A 26,164-nucleotide genomic window follows, 5' to 3' on the forward strand; every position below is an offset into this window, starting at 1 on the left:
GCATGGCTATTTGTCTGAAATTTGGAGTTGAAATAAATTGGATTCTAGGTGTGTTGTCATCCCTCTTGTATGAATAGTGTGCGTGCTTCTGTTTAGAAGGAATATAACAACTATTGGAAGTCCCATGTCAGAATACTGCATAGGGAGGGAAGTTGAATTATATAGGTCGTGGACGAGCAGAAGGTAAATCAGCATCTACTGGATGACTTTCAGTAGATTTATAAAGATTCCCAACTTTCCATCAGTCAACAATAGCAACAATAAAGCAGAAACAAAAAAAATAGGCTGCTGAAATAAATAAAGCTTGGGCAGAAATTAGGATTGAATTTTTGTGTGAAAGGATAGAGCTCAGTCCTGTGAACGAAAACAAATTCCTGGGCTGAGCATGTGTTTGAAGGCACCCTGCTTTTTAATTGTATGTCTGTCTCCCTGAGCCAATATTGTGCACTTTGCTATGGATGGTGGACATTGAGGTTCTAGTAAAAAAACAAAAGTAGATTCTGCAGAACTGAAGTCTATCTACACTTGAGGTAGGTCGCCAGTGATGAAAATGTTTTAGTTCATACTCTTACCTATTACTAGCTAGCTAGAAGGGAGGAAGCTTTCTGAATATACAGATTTTCTGCTTAAATTTCACTATGTGGCTTGCATGAAACCTCCTATGTTGCAAGCACTTGGAGATTCTTTATGTCCTGAACAATAGAAAAGACGGAATCATTAGCACTTTCTAGCCTTTCAGCAAATTGACATTTTATCAAACCTGCCCTGTGCTGTTCTTCAATATGTTACGCCAGTTACTCAAATGCAGTAGTGCACCCAGGGTACACTAACTGTTATTAAATTAAATGGTATGCTTAGCTCTGATTTATAGAGGTCACCAGCAAAAAGCACTAGCCTGTCAACTTGCTTTACCTGGCAGCAGCTCAACTACGACAGGCTTACCTTTGATTTAAACAAATTTGAGAAATATGTAAAGTTTGGGAAGCAGTTTTGCACTGATTTGATAAAAGAAACCACAAAATGCTGCAGCGCAGGTGTTGAGAATGTTTGAAAGCTGATTGAGGGAAGCAGATGGCTTTAGTCAGTGGCATCCAGCCAAAAGAGCAGGTGCTGGTCATGTGACCACTGGTTACCAGGGTAATCTGATTGCTCTTGGCGTGCAGATGAAAGGAAAGGGGCCCAGTGTTCAGCTGTAGTATTGTATAATTTGTGGCAGTTAGAGCGGAAATAAATGCTGGAAATGGAGCCTCATAGTAGGGGAGACTTCTGTCCATGTGTAGTATACACACTAGGGCAGTTGCAAAAGGAACTGTTGTACAGATTGATTAAAAAAATTGTCTTGTATCCCTTCTAAAGATATCAAACATTCTTAGTAATGTCAGATTCTCATAGACATTGTGTGTGTACGTATATTGTTCTTCATAATCTGAGTTTAAATAACAAATATTTAAAATTTGTATTCAACTGCTATATTAAAAAAGAAATGGAGCACTTAATTAAGGTACCTCATGTTATAGACTATTATATGAAACACAGTGTTTTCAGTTTATAAATGTTCAGATATCTCCTGTCCTTTTTTTCTTCTGACGTTAATTTTGAGTATTTAGGTTAAAAGCCACAAATATGTTTGGCAGAAGCAATGAATATAGGTGTTTTAGGAACTTAAAATTGGGAAGGGGGACAGAAGTGAATATTGGATATATATGTTATTTCATCTTCCTGATACAGTTGCACTTTTACACACAAGAACCTGTATGTGTGTGAGAGAGAGGGAAAGAGAGGGAGGGATGGAAAGAGAGAGAAAGAATGAGAATTGCAAAATGTATCAGAGGAATGACACCTGAGTATTCATAAGAATTTTGATAGGAAAGCTGCTTCTGTAGAAAATACTCCTAACATTCACATTGAGCTGACTCAGAATTTTATTTCTTTATTGCTTTCTACATTGTGCATATGGTATTCAAAAACCTCAAGTTGAAGATAATGGTAGCTTTGAATTCTAGCATGGCTTTGATATGTTGAAGGGGAAGCACCTAACCCTGTTCTGGCAAGTAAAAACTTCTACCTGCTTGCTGTCGGCATTCAGAGGTCAGAGTGAGTGTATAGCCTTCAAACCTTACTGGTTTTAGGAGAATCAGGACTTTCTTTACTAGGGCAGGATTTTCTTGCATGTCATCCAACTCTGTCCTTTCCCCCATTTTAATGGCAAGGCACATCCTGTGGTATGATTTCCACTTTTAGAAATATGAAGACTTATAAAAGAGAAAAAAAACAAGAACACAAGCCCTTAACATACATTGTTTTTTTTTAATACAGTGCTACCTTGGGTTAAGAACTTTGCTTCAGGATAAGAACAGAAATCACGCGGCAGAGGTGCAGTGGCAGCGGGAGGCCCCATTAGCTAAAGTAGTACCTCATGTTAAGAACAGTTTCAGGTTAAGAACAGACTTCCAGAACAAATTAAGTTCTTAACCCGAGGTACCACTGTACTGTTATAAATCATCCCACTCTAAGCTCCTGTGTGTCTAATAGGCACTGGCTGTTGAGCTAGCATGCCTTTTTTCTTTTAAGTTTTGTGCTCTACTGGATGAATCTAGTAGAAAAGTGTATTGCAGAGATTTAACAGGTAGTAGTAATAGGATGCATTTAATACATTTTTAAAATTTTGAATTCGGTTGGAGTTATTGAAGTAGCTATGATGAAATGGTTTCAAGTATGTTCCATTCCATGTGGTGTAAAAAGCTTTGTTTATTCAACCACTCACGTTTTAGTAACAAGAAACCAGAATTGGAATCCAGTGCTGTGAAGAAAAAGGTCAACAAGGGAAAAGAAGGTTCTGAAAACTCAGATTTAGAAAAAACACCACCAGGATCACCACATCCTGAAGAAGAAGATGATGCAGGAGTTCAGGTAATTCCACTGGTTATATTTTCATGCATAATTATAGAATACAACAGCCTCATTTAGAAATAACACTGAACTATGGCTTAGTGTTAGGAGAAAAAGCAACAGTGAGCCTTGAGCTTGTGTGCTCCCCTTCCTTCTCTAGCACTGCTAGGATTCTGGAAGGGAGCCGCTGTGCTTCCTCCTCTCCTATTATTCCTACCGTCTGCATCACATTTTTAAAGAATTTCTAATCAATAAGAGGACTTGTTCTCTTTTTATTTAACTAAATTATCTTACTGGCCTTTGATGAGTGGCTCTGCCAAAAGCTTTTTCAAAATCCAAGTATATAATGCCTACTGAGTCACTTCGTATATATTTTGATTGACACTCTCAAATATTCCTAAAAATTTAGTGAGTCAGAAACCAATTCTCTCTTTCCAAGTCTTGTTTAAGAACGGTCCTCAACTTCAGAGTCTTTTCAGTAGCTCTGCATCATCTATAAAGATGCAAGTTAGACATGAGACCTCAAGCTTTTTAATAGATCCAAATATTGTACAGTGGTACCTTGGTTTTTGAGTGTCTCGGAAGCCGAATGATGAAAACCCAGAAGTAATTGCTTCCGCTTCCGTTTTCAAACACGCCTCGGAAGTCAAACAGCGTTTCCCCCCCCCTTTTTTCTCCATTGACTTTGCTGGCTGCCCTTTGTGCCTCAGTTGTCAAAACGTTTCAGAAGTCAAGAGGTCTTCTAGAACAGATTATGTTCAACAACTGAGGTACCACTGTATATCTCTTGTTTTCTCTTCTCTGCCCTAAGTACAAGCAGCAGCAGTTTTGAAGTGAAACACTTACAACAGAAGGGCTCTCCATCTCCAGTCACCAGGTTTCAGGGGACAATAGGCTTCTAAGTTAGATGGCTTCAAAATTGGCTATTGGGGCTGCATTATGTTGAATGCAGAATCCAACATTCTCCATTTTTATTCTAAAAATGGAGCAGTATATACAAATTTATATTTGAAACAGGGCAACGCTTGGAAAAATGGGAACACAGTAGTGATCAGTGACCAGGCGGATATATAAAAAGATTTCTAAACTAACTTTCAGGATATAAATGCTCTCACAAGACAGTTTACAGTTCTAAAATCAAATGTGATAATATATAAAAATAGCAATTTTAAAATGCATGCATCCTGTAAAATGACCAGTAAATCTGAAGCACAGCAGTTAATGAAGTGCAGAATGGTCCTGTCTCCTCCTGCCACTGGTGCCTCCATGGAAGGTAGCTAATCCAGGAGCGGCCCCAAGTTGCACACCTGCCTCTTCATAGGGAGTTGCTGTATTACAACAATATCTGCAGGGCTACAGGTTTCCCAACTCTGGTATAGATGTTAACAAACCATGGGGAACAAGGTAGAACCTCGAGGCACCCTGAAAGCCTCGTGTATAGGAACGGAACAGAAATCTCCCAGCACCGCCATCTAGATCCATTCCCCAGAAGCGACCATAACACCATTTGTCATCCCAGACAGGATACCATGGTCAGTTCTATACAAAACTGCTGTGAGGTGCGGCAAAAACAAAAGGGTCACACTTTTCACATTGATTCCTCGGTGTAAATCATCCACCACGGTGGTTTCTGTCCCAAAACCAAAGATAAGATAAGTCTTTAGCTGGGAACATTCCTCTTGTTCTTGGAACATCATTAAAAATGGTAAATTTGAGATTGGGTGATTAATTTTCCAGAGCCAATGGATCTAAATTTGTCTTCTTTATAATGATTTTACCACTTCCACCTTCAAGGTAGCTGGAATTAGACCTGGTTGCATTTCTCCTGAAGGAACAAGTATGTAATCTGTTCCTTGATTCAACCTTTCAGGCATATCATAGGACCACTGGCCCTAAAGAAGCTGCATTGGCTGCCAATATGCTTCCAGTTTGCATTCAAGGCAATAATGAAAATGCTGAGACTAAATAGCTTGGGACCTCAGTACCTGGGGGAACACCTCTCCACATATATTCCTCCCCAAGAATTATGGCCTGCTGGTGGGTGGCGGCCCTACTCACATCCCACCTCTGGGAGCTGTACAGAGAGTTCTTTTTGCTGTAGTGACCCTGTTATGGAATGTTCTTGCCTTGGAGGCCCAGCTGTGCCTGTTGTTGGCTGTATTTCACCACTAAGTTAAAACCTGGCTTTTTACTCAGGCATTTGGGTCATGTGGGGGGTGGTTCAGTTTTTGACCTGCTAATGTTATTCATTGGTGTTGAATATTTTTATGCTGAATATGGCTATTATGAATTAGGCTATTACAAATTATTATATTTGTGTTTTTTTTGGTGTGCAAGAATTGTTGCTGTGTGCCATCCTGAGATGAACTAATGGGCTAGATTAGAAATATTTAATAAATATCTAAACATTTAAATAAATAAGTAAACAAACTACATAAATTACTTAACAGGGTCTGTATAGATACTCAGTCGTGGCAGATTTTATTAGCAAAGATGAGCAAGAATCCAATGTGCCAGTCATTGATTTCAATGCTCCAAGTCAACATCCTCAGGCTGCACAAGCTGAAAATAATGATAATAGCAGGACTACGTAGTGGTCTGGCTGCATCCCTATGGGGTTCTGACCAGACTAATAGTTTTCTTCTGCAAAATGCAGCAAGTAGGCACATTGATTATTTAAGTGTCTTAGATATTAATTTTGTTGCTCTTGTGTTAAGCAGGCATCTGGTCACTTAAAACAGCTACAACACTGTGAGGATGCAGTGGTGGCAGAAAAGCAGGCTTTCATTGCCATCATCAGTGCCACATGGTAGTATGTATGATCGAATCCAGTCTGTGTTTGGCCACATTCATCATGATTTTTTTCTGCCACCTGTGCTCCATTTGTTGACTTTGTCACTTAACAGCCCTCAGATCCTAATACAAAGGAGCTGAATTAACACTATGACTTTGCTGAAGACATTCAGGTGCGATCGTACTGATAGCTCTACTCATATCCTGATTCAAGAGCCAGCTAGGATTTCAATAAGATCCCTGGCCTAAACTTCTGGGAAATTCCCCAGCGTAGGAGCCAACTTCTAGGGGCTGTGGGGGCTTTGGCCCCCACAATAAAATAATTTAAGGAGGTGGGCATGAACTGCATCATGTGATCGATTATGCAGGGCGGGACTTACCTGGCCCCCCATAATATTGTATTCAAGTTGGCACCCCTGTTCCCCAGGGATACCAGTAAACATTCTGGGTCCCTAAATCTTGTGCAGACCATCAAAATCATTTCTCTCCAGAGACTGGATGCAGCATTCCACTCTTAATGTCCTACCATTGAGCAAATAATACTTGAACTTATTTGGTATATTTCTTGATAAATGGTAGCATGGAAATCTCTATATGGAATCTTCTAAAGCGAAATTTCTCCAGGAGGCACACTCTGGCCTCTTTCCTGTTGTGCTCTTTCACCTGTGGCATCTAGTATATATTTCTTCTATTTTTATTTGATTTACTGCAAAATTTTAATTGTGCTTCATAATGAAAAGCAGAATCATTTCCCATTCTGTAGAATGGGTAGGCACCTGCTTTTGTGATAAGGCCCTTGAATTCCTTCTTTCCCTCTGCTTTCAAAGGGGAATAGATTTCTCTCTCGAGGACTATAGTCCTGCTAATCAGTAGGATGAAATTTTACAATGCAGGGTGGTTTTTTTCTTTTTCAGAAGAGGCGCTCTAGCAGGCAGGTTAAGAGAAAGCGTTACACAGAAGACCTTGAGTTCAAGATTTCTGATGAAGAAGTTGATGATGCAGATGGTGCTGGAAGAAACTCCCCTTCAAATACTTCTCAGTCTGAGCAACAGGTCTGTTCATATTTATGCTCTTCAAATGGGTTAGACTGAAAATTCTCTATAACCATTTAGGCTGTAAAACATTTAAGTGTTGACTTTGCTTCCAAGGGACTTCCATCTCAGCTTGGCTCAACATGCCAAAGGAAATTAGTTGTTTAGGTTCTTAAAGGCTGTGCTCATTCAAGTTTTCTTTACAAGCCTACAATATGTAATTCAACACAATTTAGTGAAATTAATGGTCTCTGTTGTAAAGCCTAAAACTAGGCTCCAAGGAGACTGAATTTACCTCTGTGAATTCAGTGGTCTGACTTCTATGACTTAATAAACCACTTAAGCTTGTCTCCTGCTGTCAGGCACTATAAGAACCCCTTTATGAAATTACTGTCTTGTAGTAACCAGCAGGATATGCTTTATTTTCTATGCAATGTAAATGATGGATAAAATAGGTTGAATAAAATGAAGGGCGATAATGTGAAATGACTCCTTTAACAATTTTTTTTTGTAGTAGTAGTTTTTTAATGTCGCTGCTTCACTTAACTAACTTGGGAAACCATTGCTGAAAGTGCGCACACACTTAAATATTAAATTGGTAATTAATATGTTAAGTTTTCTTAAATTTTATTTCTGATATCTTGAGCTGAATATCTCCAAGAGGAGGTGTGTGGATAAGGGGCACCAATATTGTTTTGAAATTTGATGTTTTTGATCAACTACAGAAGAATTTATTCCTATTCCTTAAAACTGAGGGTGTCATTATTACTGCAAAGCTATGTAACAACAAAATGACGGCAACAACAAAATTCCTTAAGATGCTTTCTGGGTCAGATCTTTGGTCCAGCTACTCCAGAACTTTCTTTCCAACAGCTGTCAGCAAGATGCTTCCAAGCATGAAAGCTGGATATGAAACTGGAAGCAAAATGCTTCTGAACATGAAGATACCATACAGCCATGTGACTAGTAGCCATTCATATTGTCAGAGCTGCCCAAGGTCCCAGCTCACAAAGGACCAACGCCAGTTCTTGTTATATACAAAAGTCTTTATTAAGGTTCAGTTTCGATTTCAAAGCCGTGGCGCGCAGCTCTACGTCTTAACTCTAGACCGCTGCTGCTTTGGGAGTCCCTGCTGGCCCCTTGCTTCTGGTGTCTCCCCCCTGGGACCCCCCTTGCCCTGGCCATCGGCGCCCCCCTCTGGGAATCTTCTGAATCGCTGGAGAAGCTCATGGAATCTCTCGGGCCACTGTCATACTCCCCTACGCTGCCCTCAGATTCTTCCCCTTCGCTCTCCGTTTCCTTTCTCCCTGTGTCTCTGCTCCTGAACCCCTGACATCCATCCCCCCCTCGAAGCCCCCCCTTCCCCCCTCCCCCTCTTCGGGTGTGGGTTCCGGGTGCTCCAATGCTGTGGGGGTGAGTGCGGGATACAGTTCTTCCCCCCTGGTGTGCAGCTGGCCGGCTGGGTCCGTCCAGTCCGTAATGGGCTCGTCGACGTCGATCTCCTCTGCTTCCATCTCTCTGCAGCTGTGCTCGAACCCAAGATCCTCCCCCAACACGTCCATGTCCGTCTCCCCCCCCCCGTTGCCTCAGGGGATGCTGCCTGTAAAGGCCCCTTCAGCAGTTCCCTGCTCCACCCCACCTCTGGTTGATCGTCCCACCAATACGAGCGGTCCGTAACAGACTCCGAGAGTGATCCCTCCGGGGAGCGGGTGTCGGGTGCTGGTTCCTCATCTGATGAGAACCCCTGGAACGTGCTGGCTGAAAGTGTGGGTGTGAAAAGATATTCGTCGAAAAAATCTGCCGGCATAGGTCTGTGTGGAAAGAGTGCATGGAACTCGTCTTTGAGGTAGTGCTCCTCCACGGCATAGTACGGTACCCACCTGTTGGCGCTGGCCGGGGTACCTTCCCTGGCGAGGAGATATTCAACCCCTTCTTCCCCCCATCTCGAGTCCAAAATCTCAGTGACCTCGTTGAGTGGCGCCGCTCTCGGCGACCCCCCCCCCCCCCCGTTGGCGATTTGCGGGTTGGGTCTGGTGTGTTCCCTGGCGCCTGAAACCTGTGGGGTTCCTTGTAGGGTGTAAGCACTGATCTATGAAAGACCGGGTGCATTCTGGAACCCTCCGGGTGTGTCAACCGGAAAGCTACCGGATTGATTTGTGCCTCGACTTGGTAAGGCCCTAGCTGCTTGTGTCTGAGCTTCTTCTTAGCTAACGTCCTGGCCGGCACTGCCTGGGCCGCTAACCAGACCCAGTCCCCCACCTGGATGTCTTCCCCGACTCTCCTGTGCCTGTCTGCCTGCACTTTGTATGCGTGTTTTGCTAGTTCTAAATGCCTTCGGAGCTGCTCGTGGACTTCCCGTAATTCCGCTGCCCAAGCCTCTGCTCCCTGTGTCTCCCCCTCCCCCACTTTCTCTAATCCCGGGAAGGTTCTGGGATGCCGCCCATTGTTGGCGAAGAACGGTGTCACTCCCGTAGACACGTGCTTCGTGTTGTTGTAGGCAAACTCGGCCAGCGGCAGGTAGTCCACCCAGGTCGAGGGCTGTTGATTCGCGTAGCATCTCAGGTACTGCTGCATGATGGCGTTGACCCTCTCCGCTTGTCCGTTGGTCTGCGGGTGTCGTGCCGACGCTAAGTTGATCTTGACGTTCAGGATGCCCAGCAGCTTCTGCCAGAAGCTCGAGATGAATTGGCGACCCCAGTCGGACAGGATGGACCGTGGTAAGCCGTGAACCTTGAACACGTGGTCTATGAACAGCTTGGCGGTCTGTTCCGCTGTGGCCACCTTCGCGCAAGGAATGAAGTGCGCCATCTTGGTGAACAGGTCTATGACCATGAGTACCGCTGTTTTGCCTCACGAGCTGGGCAGATCTGTGACAAAGTCCAGGGCTACTTTCTCCCACGGTTCGAGCGGCGTCTGTAGCGGTTCCAGCAGTCCCGCCGGCGGCCTGTGTACTGGTTTGGCCCTTTGGCATGTGTCACACCTAGTGACGTAATCTGCGACTTCTCCCCTCATCTTGGGCCACCAAAAGTCTCTGGCTACTAATTCCGCCGTCTTGTCCTTGCCGAAATGCCCGGCGCTGGGCGTGTCGTGTAACTGCTGCAGCACTTTCGCGCGGAGGTCGTCTCCCGGCACATAGAGGGCCACTTTGCGGATGAGCAGTCCATCGCGTATCTGGAACTCGTCGTCCTTCGCAGTACCTCTGCGCACCTCCTCCATTTTGGATTGTGCGAACGAATCCACCTGCAGCGCACGACGTACCGTGTCCAGGTCCACGGTAGCTGAAGCGCATGCCCACGCTTTCGGTGCGAAAATGTGCTTGGCTGCCACCGGTGCCGCTTCTTCGAGATACTGCGGCTTCCTGGACAGCGCATCCGCCATGACGTTGCTGTCTCCCAGGATGTATTCTATCCGGAAGTCGAAATCCGCAAAGAACTCCGCCCAGCGGATGTGTCTCTGGTTCAGGAACCGCGCCGTGCGCCAGTACTCCAGGTTCTTGGTCCGTGCGGACCTGCACTGTGTGTTTGGCTCCAATGAGGAAGTGCCGCCACGCTTTGAAGGCTGCATGAATGGCCAGCAACTCCCTGTCCCAGATGGTATAGTTCTGTTCCGACTTGCTGAGTTTCCTGGAGTAGAATGCGCACGGCCTCCAGTCCCCTTGCGGATCTTGCTGCAACAGGACCGCTCCCACCGCTCTGTCCGAGGCGTCCGTCTCAACCCTCATTGGTTTGCTGGGGTTGACGTGTAGCAGCTGTTCTTCGGACGCGAAGAGACGCTTGAGTCTCTGAAAGGACTGCTCCGCCTGGTCCGTCCAGGTGAACTTCTTCTTCTTGGAGCTGAGGGTGTCCGTGATGGCTGCCGTCTCCATCGCGAACCCCTTGATGAACTTGCGATAAAAGTTGGCGAAGCCGACGAACTTCTGGACCTCCTTCCGATTGCGCGGGCTCTTCCAGTCCAACACCGATCGGACCTTGGTACTGTCCATGGCGAGTCCCTTGTCTGACAGCTTGTAGCCCAGGAAATCCACCTCCGTCATGTCGAACTGGCACTTCTCCAGTTTGGCGTAAAGTCTGTGCTCCCGTAGTCTCTGCAGGACCTCCTTGACGTCTCTCTCGTGAGCCTCCTGCGATTCCGAGAAAATCAGGATGTCGTCTAGGAAGCAGACGCACTTCTTGTAGAGGAGGCCCGCTAACACGTGGTGCATGAAGGCTTGGAAACAATGGGAACTATTTTGTAAACCAAATGGCATAACTCGGTATTCATAGGTGCCCAAAGGTGTAAACATGGCTGTCTTCCACTCATCACCCTCCCGCATGCGTATAAGGTTGTACGCCCCTCGAAGATCCAGCTTGGTGAAGATGCGTCCCTTCCTCACCGTCGCGAGCAGGTCATCGATCTTGGGCAAGGGGAATGCCGTGGGCTTCGTCCTGGAATTGATAATTCTGTAATCAACTATCAATCTCCGTTGGGGCGTGTCTTTTTTCTTCACGAAAAACACGGGACTGCCCCCCTTCTCGCAGAAGACCTCCAAAAACGCCTTGTACTTGTGGGGTACCGCTTGCAGCATGCCTAAGTGTAGCTGCGGTTCATCCTCTTGCCCCTCGTCTTCCTGGCTGGTCAGGATGCAGTGTTCTGCGCAGTAGGAGGAGCAGAAGGTCAATTGACGCTGGTACCATGCTAATGCCGGGCTGTGCCTGTGCAGCCAAACTCATGCCCAATACTATGGGCGTGTCTGACAGGTGGGTGACATTGAAGCTGATGACTTCCCGGTGATTTCCAATTCGCATCACCATTGGCGGCGTTTGCTGTACCACCTGTCCTCCCAGTAACTCTCTTCCATCAACCGTGACGACGTTCAGGGGCATCGTGGCTGGCAGGAGCGCTATGCGATGTTGGTTGATGAAATCCACTCCTATAAAGTCTGCATTACTACCACAGTCAATGGTAATAGGGACTTCCATAGTGAGTCCATTGGGCAGCTGGAGCGATGCAGTGAGTTGCACCACTGGTTTGGGCGGGAGTGGGTCTGTGGGCTGTAAAATCTCTGGGGACTGCTTCACTGACTCGCCTGGCTGGGCCCCAGTGCCTCTGCCTCCAACCAGGCTTTGTCGTTTCCCTGTAGCTGTTCCCCCTGCTGAACTGCTCCTTTTACTGTTGCTGAAGCTGCAGTGTGCTTTTGGAGCCTCTGGGGACACTCTTTGGCCATGTGCTGTGCACTGTCGCAGATGTAACACTTCCTGCTCCCTCTAGGAGGCTTCGCCTTGACTGCTCCTGGTGTTTGGGCTCTGATTGCTGTCTGAGCCCTGGCACCACCTATCTCCATCGGCTCTTCTCCCCCTCCCAGTGGAGGCGTGGACTGGGCACGCGCTGTCTCTCTGGGTAGGAAAGGAGTTGATCTGGCTGGTGTGCGTCCCAAACGTCCTTCATCCTTGCTCCAAGGACGTTCTTCCAGACGCACCCCTATCGCCAGCGCTCTTTGGATGACTTCCGTGGTGCTGTTGGGTCTCTCCCCCCTCGCAATTTCATCTTTCACAGCCCCATTCAGCCCCTCCCAGAACAGTTCTCGGACGGCAGCTGAGTCCTTCTCCCAGCCCAGCGCATTTACCAACGTAAAAAAGCGGGAGTGATATTGTCTCACAGTGGCTTTCCCCTGCTTCAAACCATGCATTTCCCTTCTGGCCACATCTACATCAACCGTTGATTTAAAACAAGCGTCCATAGCCTTGATAAAAGCTGTTGAATCTTTGAGGGCGGGGTCATTTTAGCGCCATAAATTGCGCAGCCACGATTTAGCTTCTCCATGCAGATGAGTTATTATGAACCCCACTTTCTCCTCCTCATCTCTAAAGTCTTTCCGAAGCAAATTGAGCGCGAAAACTATGTCTGCCCTGAAGTTAGGATACTGCTGCAGGTTCCCCTCGAAATGGGATACGATGCTGCCCTCCCTCTTTCCGAGGCCAACCCCCTCCGGCTTGGGTCCTGGCAGCCCCTCCTTGCTCAAACGTTCCCACCTGGTTTGCAGATCCTGGCAGAACGCTACCGCTTCCTCCTCTCTCTTTCTGGATGCTGCTATTTCCAAGGAGAGCCTCGTGACTGCTTCTTGCAGGGCTGTCACCTTCTCCTCTGTAGTCATCCTTGCCAATCTTCGTGAGCTCGCAAAACACCAAGTTTTGCCCCTCGCTGCGCCAACTCACGCTGCGAGGGTTTTTAAGAGACGGAACTTACTGTCAGAGTTGCCCAAGGTCCCAGCTCACAAAGGACCAACGCCAGTTCTTGTTATATACAAAAGTCTTTATTAAGGTTCAGTTTCAATTTCAAAGCCGTGGCGCGCAGCTCTACGTCTTAACTCTAGACTGCTGCTGCTTTGGGAGTCCCCGCTGGCCCCTTGCTTCTGGTGTCTCCCCCCTGGGACCCCCCTTGCCCTGGCCATCGGCGCCCCCCTCTGGGAATCTTCTGAATCGCTGGAGAAGCTCATGGAATCTCTCGGGCCACTGTCATACTCCCCTACGCTGCCCTCAGATTCTTCCCCTTCGCTCTCTGTTTCCTCTCTCCCCTGTGTCTCTGCTCCTGAACCCCTGACACATATGCTCATGGATCTATCTGATCTCCATTTAAAAGATACCTGAGTGACTGTTACAACATCTTGTTTTAGTGAGTTCTATAAATTGTGTGAAGAAGTACTTCCTTGTGTCTATCCCAAATCAATTACTAATCAAATTTGTAGAAAGCAGTGTGGGTTAATTGTGTTGTGCTTATTTTCTTGCCTATTAATGCTCCTCTTTGTAAAGTGGTGACTGTGAATTCTAGTATTTGGAGTGAAGAAGAAAAACTTCTCACTCATCCTTAAACGGTCTTCACACCATAAATAATTTTATGAACTTGCATTATGTTCCTTTAGACATTTTTCTCCTGGTAGAGAAAGGCCAAACCTATTGGCTGTGAATTGGTGGCTAACTTGGAGCCACCCAGTGAGCCTCATGGCCAAGTGGGGATTTGAACCTGATCTTAGTCATAGTCTGGCTCTAACTGCTGTACCACAGTGGCTCTTACAACTCACAATGGCTATATATTACCTCCTGTATCAGGCATTTTACATATGAATGCTGGTTGCTGGGGATCATGAATAGGAGAGTGCTATTAACTCATGTACGTCTTGTAAGCTTCTCATAGACATTTGGTTGCCCACTATGAGAACATAGTACTGGACTCAGTAGGCCTTTGGGCTTCTCCAGTATAGCTCCTCTTAATGTTGGCAGCTCCAGAAGCATAAGCTCTTCCTCCTTTTTTTCTTTTTTTCCAGTTCTTTATCCTTCTCTTTCAGTTTCTCTTGCTCCTTTTTAGCATGTGAAACACTGCTAAATATATATACACAGGGAATCCTTGGAAATGTGGAAAACAAGAGAGAGTCTAGGATTTATTTATTTATTATTTTGCTTCTTGGTGGTTTTTCAGACACAGGGGAGGAGTCGGAGAAAATGGGAGGGGGGGGTAATACCATGAATATCAATTCTGCCCCAGCTACCATTAACTTGGCAACACCAGAAAAGGAGTGATAAGCTATTTTCTTAAAATTTGTGCCACTGAACTAAACTCCATAATGTTTACCCTCATATTGAAAGAAGGTATTATAAGTTCATCAGGATCTCTGTAATCAGATTAGTTGCTCCTTTGCACTTTTTTTTCACCTATGTAACTACTGTGAAATGTTTAATTGTAGGAATCTGCTGATGCTGAAGGTCCTGTCGTAGAGAAAATCATGAGTAGCCGTACAGTCAAGAAGCAGGTAATTTAAACAAAACAAAACTTCATATCTCAGTGCTTGTTTATTTCATATTTGCTAAACAAAAAAATGGATTTCACAAGTGGTTTTCAAAACCTGTATATGCAACTGAAAATGCATGTTTAATCTGCCTATCCCACTAGATTAAATTAAGGTGATTTTTAAATCAGTGATTTAAATCACTACTTAACAATGAGCAAGATACTGTGCAAGGAAATTGGAAAATGGAAAGCTCACAGTGGAAGATCATGAAACACCACAAAACAGCTTCCTTAGACAAATAGCAACAAAATACTGGGGGAAAATACTGATTGGGACACTCCATTATTGTAATAGTGGGATCTTCATAGGGAGGTATTATTAGATTTGTATTTTTGCAAGTGTTATCATCGTGTCATGTGAATATTTGAGACTCAACAAGTTCTGCATGCTGCTTGTTCACTGCCTTTTGTTCCTGTGATATAACTCACTATTTCAAGAACATTTAGCCTGGATTAATGTTTAACTACAACATCAAATACTTTTTCTGCATTGGTGCAAGGAGGCAAAAGATAGAGGCATTCAGAAACTTTCATTTTTGCTTTGAAGCATTAAACTGTGGTTAACATTAAGTAGTGTAAGTTTTGCTCCAGTTTTTAGAATATTTTTAGTATAATTACTAGTTTCTGATTGCAAACATTGTTTCTTAATTATGAGTTCTTTTCATTTTTTGAAAAATATTATACATATTACTGTCATTATTTTGGTGAATAATCTCCTTCGTCCAATAAGCTCCTCTGTTGACAGTCTGGAATTGTTTAACCTCTGAGGTATCTTATATTGTGGCCTTTTTCTATTGCTTCTGCTAGATTTTGACTATCTGATGCTCAACGTTTTCTAATATTATTAAAAATTGTAGTCCCTTGATTCCTCTAGGACCATATACTCTACTTTTAAAAAATGGGAATCTGAAGGCTTGTCATACTTTATTGTAAAGTTGTTGCTAATTCTTCTCCCAGCTATGACTACTGAATTTGTCATTTGTTATAAATAAATCAGAATGGGCCTTTTCAGTGGTGACCACCTGTATGTGGAATGCTCTCCCCAGTGAATGCCTAAGAATGCCTAGTGCCATCATTGTCATTGGGCCTATTGTCTCAGTAACTCCACGTGGTACATGTCTGGGATTACCTCAGGTATTAATGCAAAGAACACGCACAAGACTTCTCATGCACATGTCCCTGGGGAGAGCATTCCATTGCATGGAAACATTATGTCAAGCACCACCCACTGCTGTGTGTTGGAAACAACCAAATGCCTTTGAAAATGTGTGCACTCACATGCCAATCACGCACATAGACCCATATCTAAACAACCCATTTCTGGTAATAAGCTGAGATCTGGAAGCATCCTGGTTGCAACCCAGTTTTAGGCCTGACTTTGACACCAAAATTGCCTTGGTCACCCTGGTTGGTTACCTGTGCAGGGAGAGAGAAAAGGGGAGTGCAACCTTCTTGGTTCTTCAGACTCTTGGCAGCTTTTGATATCATTGTCTCTGGTGTCCTCCTTGCATGGCACTATGAAGTGGGAGTTGAGGGCATGGTGTTATGGTGGTTGCCCACCTCCTGCAGGACAGCTTCCAGAAAGCAGCATTGGGGGGCTTCAGCTTGGCCCCATTGTAATGCTGCAAGGTATGAAAGGGTTCCTTTCTCTCCACTAGGCTCTTTAATATTAATATGAGGCCACTTGGTTGAGGTCATCTGGGGATTTAGGGGCATGGTGTCGTCAGAATGCTGATGATACCCAGCTCTGTGTCAACCATATTGGACGAGGCAGTGCAGGTGCTAGACTGCTGCCTGGAGGCAGTATCGAACTGGACGAAGGCCAATAAGCAGCCTGAATTCTGACAGGTTGGGGGCACTGTTGGGTATGCCACTGAAACCAGATGTGATGGTTAACAATGGGGGAGAATGCTGTGTTCTGATAGATACACAGGGTTGTTCTTAAGGTTGCATGATTTGCAGAAAAACAGATGTTAAGATTCTTGAAGCTGAGGAAATGCCCAAGTGAACAGAATAAAATATACCTTTTTATCCCTCTGATTTTGTAAGTTAACCCCCCCTTTTTTTTTTACAATATATGGCCTGAATTACCACAAACCAGTGTTTCCCAAACTGATCCATGGAACCCTGGGGTTCTGCGAAGCAGTCCCAAGGGATTCCATGAAGAAAAATGTGTGATTTCCATTGAGCCTCGGCCATGGGGATTAAATGCAGTACTTGGGCAACTGTATAGGGAATCCCTTCCCCTTCTTTCCTTCCCTCTCTGTGTTGTTGGGGAACCAGGAAGGCAATGCTGGTTCCCCGCCACAGCCTTGCTACTGGGTTAAATGTACTGTTCAAGGACTTGTCCTTAGAATCCCTCATTCAGCTGCAGCCTGACGCAAGGGTAAATTTTACTATGGGGATTAATTCTACTCTTTAGTAAAGTGTTGGCTTTAACACTTTCATAGAACCAACTTTAAATATTGTATTCATATTTTTAATACACTTTGGGGTGGAAATCCTGTTAAGACTATTGAGGGATAATAGGTCCCTTTAATTATTTACTATGAATCCAGTATTTTTTTAGTGCGTTTTAGGTTTCTGTTTTGCTTTCTCTTCTATTTTCTCTTCCAGAGCTTCCTGATAGCCCAATAAGGAGTTTTAAGTTGTCACTGAGGAATACCGTATTCCCCAGTTGTTTATAATTTGTGTTACACTATTTTTATGAATATTGAATATGACACCAATAAAATATAATTAGTTTGTCAAACTAGAGTCATATTGAAATCAATTATTAACTTTATTTCCAGCTAAGAGTTGGGTGTGAGACCAATAGTGTCACAAATTCTTTAAAGGCATTAGAAGGAGGAAACTGGCTAGGGAGAAGGTTGGATCTTTGGACATCAAGGGAATTAAGTGTATGCTAAAGGTGGAAATAGAGATTGCCACCTATTGTGGGTATTTTGAGTCGTGTCTAAGTCGGTGATGGATCTGGCAATGATCTTGGGCTACTGTACATGTTGATGCATACATGCAGTCACTCCAGCCTATTTCTGATGACTTTACACTGTTGTAGATTGGCCAGGATATTTAGTGTACTCAAAAGTGAGGATGCTGACATTCCACTACCAATCTGAGTGTGTGTAAAATGTTCCTGAAGATGTTGTGGCGCCTTGAGAGGGGGAATCATTGGAGAGGGCAGTGGGTGCAGCACTAGAAAGGCATGTACTTGAAAGTAGTAGCAGTGCTGGCCCCAACCCTGTCCTGAAGTTGAAGGAATCATGGACCCCAAGGGTCATCTACTCCAACCCCCTGCAATGCAGGAATCTCAGTTGAAAGTATTCATGACAGATGGCCATCCAACTTCTGCTTCAAAACCTCTAAGGAAGGAGAGTCCCCACAATCTCCCATTCTATTGTAGAAAGGAGTCTTTCTGGGCTGGCCAGGTGGCTTGTGGTTTCTTGGGAACAAACAAGTCTTGGTTAAGCTAGTCAACTTTGTTCAAACTGTCAAACTTAAAACTAATGTTGTGCCTAGTGCAAGTGACTTGGTTTCCTGGATGATGTTGATAATGATAATTTATTTATAACCTACCCATCTGGCTGGGACATTTGGCTGGTCTGGGTCTTTCCCCTGAAGAGGGTGGCATTGCAGTGGCACATTTCCTCAAAGAGCCGGGGGAAATGGCATCATTCAGAAACTGATCTGCAAGGCCTTCCTGTACATGTGGTAAAAAAGAATGATGAACATTGTGACCTCCTCATCCCATGCCCTCTGAGAGTCAAGGGATGCTATAAATTGGTTATCCTATCTGTCCTCATCAGCCAGCAAAGGCAATAGTTTTTAAAGGTTTGGGGAAGCCGTTCTGGAGGGTTGCTACAGCTGACCAACACATCATTTTGCTAGTTCATTGCACTAGAAAATGGAGCAGATGGAGGCAAATTTCAGAATTCATACTGTGGGTCTGGGAAGCCCACCTCTTAAAGAAGGTGCAGAATACACACAGAAACACAAAAACACCAAGGTCATGGATTATTGTTTCTAGGTTTGTGAAAACAAAATGGAGACTTCAGGGCACCATGTGGGTTGTTAATCAGATGTTTGCACAGAAAGTGCTAATTACCCTGAAGCCATGAGTTGCGAGTTGCAAGCAATAGTCCTTTCTTATGGGCAGTATTGGGTGTTGATTGCAAGCTCACATTAAAGCTTTTTTTGGTCCAGTAATAGTATTTTTCCCAACAATTACTGGGTATCCCTGTTTTTAAACAAATCATATATAAATGGTGCTACAATTTAAGAAAGTAAATTGGTGTGCGGTGTATGGTTGGTTTAACTTTGTTGCTTCCTTATTCGTCCTATTTTAGATGTTAGTAGGGTGAACTGGCCTGTGGTCACTTTAAATTTCCTCCTCCTTGGCAGCAGCTGCAAAGCTACCTGCCTTGTGAGGGAGGACGTAGAGAGAGGCAGGGAAAGAAGTCTGTTGGTAGGCAGAGTTAGGAGTGAGTTTATGAGACAAAGCACCAATGAGAGCCACTGAGCCATGGGAACTGATTTGTTTTTCTACCTCTCTTGCCACATGGTTTCAGTGAGCATCTGGGGCGGGCCAATAAATTATATCAGGTATGCACATAATAAGCCAAGCTTCATAAGTCATCCACAAACCATGGCTTATGATTGTGGTTTGTTGGGAAGAAACAAGCTATGGATAAACTACAGTCATACCTCAGAAGTTGAACAGAAGCTGTTCTGGAAGTCTGTTCAACTTCCAAAACATTTGGAAACCAAAGTGTGGCTTCTGATTGGCTGCAGGAAGCTCCTGCAGCCAATCGGAAGCCGCGGAAGCCCCATTGGATGTTTGGCTGCCAAAAGAACGTTCATAAACCAGAATACTCACTGCTGGGTTTTGATCATTTGGGAGCTAATTTGCTCAGGAACCAAGGTGTTTGAGATCCAAGGTACGACTGTACTGGGTTGGGTTCACACAATGGAACAAATAATGGTTGATCTAAACAAACCATGCCTTAGCATTATGTGGAAAACAGACCAGACTTCAGGATGAAATTATACCTTAAACTGTATCAGAATCTGAGGTTTTCTTTCTGGGGTTTTTAAAAAAATGTTGAAGTTGCAGAACATGCCATACAGCCTGCATAAATTTATTTTATTGACACTTAAAGGTAAAGGTAAAGGTACCCCTGCCCGTACGGGCCAGTCTTGACAGACTCTGGGGTTGTGCGCCCATCTCACTTAAGAGGCCAGGGGCCAGCGCTGTCCGGAGACACTTCCGGGTCACGTGGCCAGCGTGACATCGCTGCTCTGGCCAGAGCCAGAGCCAGAGCCGCACACGGAAACGCCGTTTACCTTCCCGCTGGTAAGCGGTCCCTATTTATCTACTTGCACCTGGAGGTGCTTTTGAACTGCTAGGTTGGCAGGCGCTGGGACCGAGCAGCGGGAGCGCACCCCGCCGCAGGGATTCGAACCGCCGACCTTTCGATCGGCAAGTCCTAGGCGCTGAGGCTTTAACCCACAGCGCCACCTGCGTCTTTATTGACACTTAGTATTGGTTTAAGATTTTTGTCACAGTTTTAGCCTTATTAAATGTTATATTTTGGGCATTAATTTAATTTGGCTGCTCTGCATGCAAGGTCACTTGTCAGGATGAATTTAATTGCACGTTGAGTAAAACTAACATCATGAACAATAACATGTTAAAACTACTATTAGAAGTGAAAGGTTCAGTTTCATACAGTTTCTTATTATCAGTGCTAACAATGTGGAAGTATAAACACTGTTAAAACACTACTTGAACATGTTACAAAAACCACAATATAAAGTTGCCAGGCACCAGCCAAAAATAATACATATGGCATTCACGAGTGCAGTTGCTAATTGGCTGCTGCCTGAGAAAATGGTACACTTGGCTTCTCTTTAACACTGTTGGTTTGGCTGGAAGCCAGAGTTGGGGTCAGCTTGTTGTGAATGAAGCTGCATGCGGTTAGGGAGGAGTTAAAATGATTCATGTCTTGGGTGTTGTAATAAGTAGTGCAGAATGTTCATGGGCAGAAAGATGTAGAAAACCCGTTACCTATATCATTCTTCCCCTTTTCTTTAAAAAAAATGCCATACAATAAACCTTCCTATTGTTAAATTCCAATCTTTGTTGCATTATATATAAGTTGGAGGTGATATCTTATAGAACAGTTCATAATTAACATCGTGAGTATCTTTTTACAGATGGAGAATGGAGAGGAAGTAGAAACTGAAGAATTCTATGTAAAATACAAAAACTTGTAAGTAAGCAATAACTTCAAAATTACTTGAAGTACAGTCAACTCCCACCTTACACACATTTAACTTGTGCAAATTCAGCTTTATGTGCTTGGCCAGAAAAAACCCAAAAATAAATAAAAAGGGACAGGCACCCAGGAACAGAATGTCAGCAAGCTAATTGCCATTGCACTCACCTTGGAGAGCATTCATAGGTTCAGGGAGAATGTTCAGTAGCCTTGGAAGAGTACATGCAGCCTTGGGAGAGTATTAAGAGTCACAAGTAGAGTGTGTTTTTTCTGTATGTGAGTTTGGCTTTACACACTATTCCTGGAACGTAACCCCAACGTAAGTTGAGAGTCGACCTTGTATTTTAATTTAATCTGTCATTGCCATCTAACATAACTGTTGCTACTGTGCAAACCTTAATCACGAAAGAGTAAACACATTTTTTCACCCATTCAGTTTAGAATTACTGATCTTCATTTTTTTGCCATCATTTTTCTCTGTAGCATTTTTAGGTAAGAAATTAATTTTTTATTTCCATTTTTTTAAAGTGTTTTTGTTCAAGGCTAGTGCTTCTGCTATGACTTGCAGAGACAAAATTGGGGTAAGGCTCATCACCACCTTACAAAGGTTCATAAGGAAGTGGGTGTAAGCATCAAGAGATGCACATTCTAATGGCAGAGGAGACCAGACCAATAGTACATTTGCTAAGCTAGTTGTGTAGTTAACTAGTTGTGGCAGAATAAGGTGGGGATACACCTCCATCCACATTCTGTTTCAGCTAGTCATGTAACTGAATGCAGCTGGAGCAGGATTGACTTAGAGATCTTGCTCTGCAGCACTAGTGCAATGGACAATGATCTCACCAGTTTAATGATGCAATACAAGGATCACTGTCTGGTTGCCTGGGATGTAGTCCACCTCTATTTCCCCCTCCTATTAAGGGTGTGGGTCATCAGAAGGCTTTGTTTACATTTAGTGGTTATGACTCATAGCCAAATGTGATTGACTGTTCAGTGCCTTGATGTTGCAATGTTCATTACATGATCCTCATTAGCTAGGTTGACTACTAAAGTTGCACTTTTCGAAAGCCTACTTTTCACCTAAAGAAAAAAAATCAGAAAAAGGCAACATGGCATTGGTTTTCTTTGTTTTTGAGAGTTATACCCCACTGTTAAGGCAGGATAGTTTACAAACAGATGTAATTAAAATACAATAAAAATAAAATATCAATACAAGTCATTAAAGTAAGAATGAAACGTGGCAGCTCATAATAAGATTAAAAGGCTTTTAAATGACATTAAAACATGGGTTGTTATGACTCCATACTCATCTTTTATTATTTGAATTTATTTAAAGCAACTTGCAAATTAAAATTATAATAGAGCAGCATGTTCCAAAATTGGGCTTACAGTCAGTCACAACTCAGGCAGTTCACACAACACATACTAGATATACTACAGCAAAAGTTGTAAAATCAGATTAAAATCAATTTGTTTACAAATATTGAAAAGAACTTTAATTCTGTTGAAATACTTAGTCTCTTTGATTTCAGTGGGACAAGGCAAATTAACTTTTGTTGGATTATACTTTTTGTCACAACAGTCACAGGAATTGTCTGTTGTTGTGCAGGCTTTACAGTACTTTTCTCTGCACAGACTTATGCCTGTGGAAGATCAGTGCTGTTTCGTGAACAAAAATGTATATTGTGAGCTAATTCAATCATGATGATGATGATGATGATTTATTTGTAGCCCGCCAGAGCTGGGCTCAGGGCAGCTAACATCACAAAACTAACACAGTATACAAAGAACATAAGAACATAAAAACAGGCAATCAAATAATTAAAATACATCTTTAAATTAGTTCAGAGCAAATTATAATCTGGACAGATGGCAGTCCATGGGTAAAATTGAGAGTGGTTAATATTCTCCAGGGCCAACTGTTACCACTGGTCTTTAAAGGACCTGTGAGTAGGCTAGGAGGCCTCTTTAATGCTTGTTCTTATACAGAAAGAAAAGAATCAGGCTGAACCCTGACCAAAGGCCTGGCGGAACAGCTCCGTCTTGCAGGCCCTGCAGAAAGATGTCAAATCCCGCAGGGCCCTGGTCTCTTGCGTTCCACCAGGCTGGGGCCATGGCTGAAAAGGCCCTGGCTCTGGTTGAGACCAGTCTAATCTCCCTGGGGCCTGGGATCTTCAGGGTGTTATTATTTGCAGACCTTAAGGTCCTCCATGGGGCATAACAGGAGAGGCGGTCCTGTACGTATGAGGGTCCTAAGCCATATAGCACCTTATACCTGATCCTGTACTCCACCGGGAGCCAGCACAGCTGGTATAGCACCAGATTAATGTGCTCCCGTGGCGAGGACCCCGTGAGGAGTCTCGCCGTGGCATTCTGCACCTGCTGAAGTTTCTGGGTCAGTTTCAAGGGCAGCCCCACGTAGAGTGAGTTACAATAATCAAGCCTGGAGGTGACTGTCGCATAGATCACAGTGGTGAGGTCAGGGTGAGAGAGATAAGGAACCAACTGCTTAGCTTGGCGGAGATGAAAAAATGCCGCCTTTGTTGTAGCTGTAACCTGCGCCTCCATGGAAAGGGAGGCGTCTCCTGGCGGAAGGCGCTGGCACTAATTGCGCCCCCGCAAGGGATGGGAGTTGCCCCCCCAACCCCATATAGTCCTGACTCAGCCAAAGGACCTTGTCTTTGAAGGATTTAACTTCAACCGGCTCCCACGTAGCCATCCAGCCACAGCTTCCAAACATCAGATCAGTGAGTCTAGGGCCGATGATCATCATCATCATTCAGAATGAGTAAAAGAGGAAGACTCCTTGACCCAGTTCATCTATATTCAAATGTGTGTGTTGTGTTTTTCCTCAGAAATTAAATAAGGATGCTTTAAAATGGAGTTATTGTGTCCTAATTTGTACACAATTATTTTTCATAAATATCAAGCTGTGACTAAGTGCTTAATAGCTGGAAAACTAGGATATTGCATGTTTGAATTTGTGTTTTCTTCTATTTATCTTTTAGCTCTTACCTTCACTGTCAATGGGCATCTGTGGAAGTATTGGACAAAGACAGGAGAATTCAGCAAAAGATTAAGAGATTTAAGGCAAAGCAGGGGCAGAATAAGTTCCTTTCAGAGGTATGTTGGTTTTATTGTTTTAAATTCAGTCTTGCAGCTAAGCCCCAAAGGTTACTGACTAGCATTTAAAAAAAAAGAAAAACCCAGCCTGGTAGGATCTGGCAGTGTAAGGACAGGGAGCTGCAACATGCAAAGGAGAGAGCTTCCCTCCTTGGGTAGTATGCCGGGTGAAGAGGAGGGATAGAGTACTTTGTTCCTTCATGTACCTGCATTCAGTTCCTTGGCATCAATGGCTACTAGCTGAGCGCTTAAATACAAGGCTGTTTTAGTGATGTACTTTACATTTGCATCATTCTTCAAACCTGGTGACAGTTATTTGCGTCTCTGTCGTCTCAGTGCTATGTATTGAATGCTCAGTTGCTCTTGAAGACTGTTTGAAAGCTTCAGCTGGTTCAGAATGTGAAGGCCCACTAGATATTAGGGGAAGCTTTTAGGAACATATTACAGTGGTACCTCAGGTTACATACGCTTCAGGTTACATACGCTTCAGGTTACAGACTCTGCTAACCCATAAATAGTGCTTCAGGTTAAGAACTTTGCTTCAGGATGAGAACAGAAATTCGGCAGTGCGGCAGCAGCAGGAGGCCCCATTAGCTAAAGTGGTGCTTCAGGTTAAGAACAGTTTCAGGTTAAGTACGGACCTCCAGAACGAATTAAGTACTTAACCCGAGGTACCACTGTATACTAGTTGTCAGATGTCTTCTTGCCTCCTTGTTCATTTTTTTGCTGCAAAAATACAAAGAATTGGTTTTAACCTAGAACCTTCAACAGTTTAGGCCCAATGTACCACAGAGATGGTAAGCTCCCACCATTACTTTAATGATTCCACGTATACACTGATTTTAGAGCACTGACATTCTTGATGGGTGACTTTCAGTAATGGAACTGTCCCCATTACATGTTCACTAACCCATGCCTGTACGCTTTTTGGATACTTTGGGGCCTAGTCAGGCTGGCAATCAAGGTTTGCAGTTAAGTCTGTATGCAAAGTGGGGAAGTTCTCTGATATTTCGCTACCAGTGAAATTTTACTGGTTTGCAAGTGGGGTTGGAGTTGCTTTGGATACTGGTCTGGACCTTCAGAATTGGGCAAGCTGTAACGTTGAATTAATTCTATGCAATCCATATGTTCCTTCCTCCCTTTATGAAGTATTCTGATTGCAGAGACTTAGGCACTGTAGGTTTGCCTTTTTGTTTTGTTTCCCCCTCTAATAAATTACACACGGCATACTTCAGTAAACAGGATGCTGCTTGTTCATTTCCAGAAATGTTTGTGCTATTGTGGTTATAATGTTTTAATGGTTACAGCGGTGTTTTGACCTAGGGTTTATATTTGCTTTTAGTTATTAATCTCTGTACAAATTAAGAGAACAGCATCAACTTAGAGATGGAAATGTTGGAATGTTAAGGTTCTCATACAGATAATTACAAACTTGCGGTAATATAGCTACGGCTTTTGCCGGATTCACATTTTGCGCTGTGTAAATTAGCTTCATCTGGGTTATCTTCTGGCCTTTCTCTCTTGTGTATTAATTTTGCCTATCCTTGATGGCTTAAAGTTACATCTGCACTAAGCATGAGGGTTTGCAACCCTCGCTTCAGACCCTCATTAAATGAGACACTGGTTGCTATTAACCATAGTTAGAGGAAGAGGGGCTAAGGGTATATATAACCCCACTCTGCTCTGAGTTTCTTAACCATTGTTTCATCTGCACCATGGAATCATTTACCCCAGGCATTGCCAACTTTCTGGACCCATGCAAATTTGTTGTAGGCATCACTCATCCCACACTGCAACCAGGCACACACACTTATCCGCCCCACCCCACATTAGGTTTGAAGAAAGTCTTTTGGCCTGTAATGAGAGTAGAGTGGTATGAAAGCAACTGATGAGGAGTTAATGCTTTCTTCGCAGCTGCACTCTCCATGAAGATCTCCACTGCCATCCATTAGGCTTGAAAACAGTTCTTCCCTTATTGCAATTAGGCTTGGAAGAAGCCTTCTACTGTAACCAATAGGACACTTCTTAGAGGCTTAATTGCAGTGCAGGGAATTTTTGGTTGGGAGACGGTACAGTCACAGCTGGGGAGGGTTAACGCTTCCCTTTCCTTCTGACATACCTTGAAATTAACCCTCCCTGTTGAAATTAAACCTAATATGGTAGCCAGTACAAGGCTTCTTTCAAGCCTAATTGCAATGCAGTGGATCAAGGCTGAGGAGCAGAGTGAGCCCT

At 43.9% G+C, this 26,164-nt stretch overlaps 1 protein-coding gene across 7 annotated transcripts in view; it reads left to right on the forward strand.

Moving 5' to 3' along the window:
- Positions 1-26,164, forward strand: part of CHD7 (chromodomain helicase DNA binding protein 7) — a 149,445-nt gene that overhangs the window by 81,447 nt on the left and 41,834 nt on the right. For all 7 annotated transcript variants that reach the window (XM_079984589.1, XM_079984595.1, XM_079984594.1 and 4 more), the window contains 5 exons: positions 2,772-2,910; positions 6,597-6,734; positions 14,428-14,493; positions 20,748-20,803; positions 23,818-23,932. In XM_079984589.1, the coding sequence (XP_079840715.1) occupies positions 2,772-2,910; positions 6,597-6,734; positions 14,428-14,493; positions 20,748-20,803; positions 23,818-23,932 (514 nt within the window). The remainder of the gene's footprint in view (positions 1-2,771; positions 2,911-6,596; positions 6,735-14,427; positions 14,494-20,747; positions 20,804-23,817; positions 23,933-26,164) is intronic.

Source organism: Podarcis cretensis (assembly GCF_951804945.1).
Source record: "Podarcis cretensis genome assembly, chromosome: 7".
Lineage (NCBI taxonomy): Eukaryota > Metazoa > Chordata > Lepidosauria > Squamata > Lacertidae > Podarcis > Podarcis cretensis.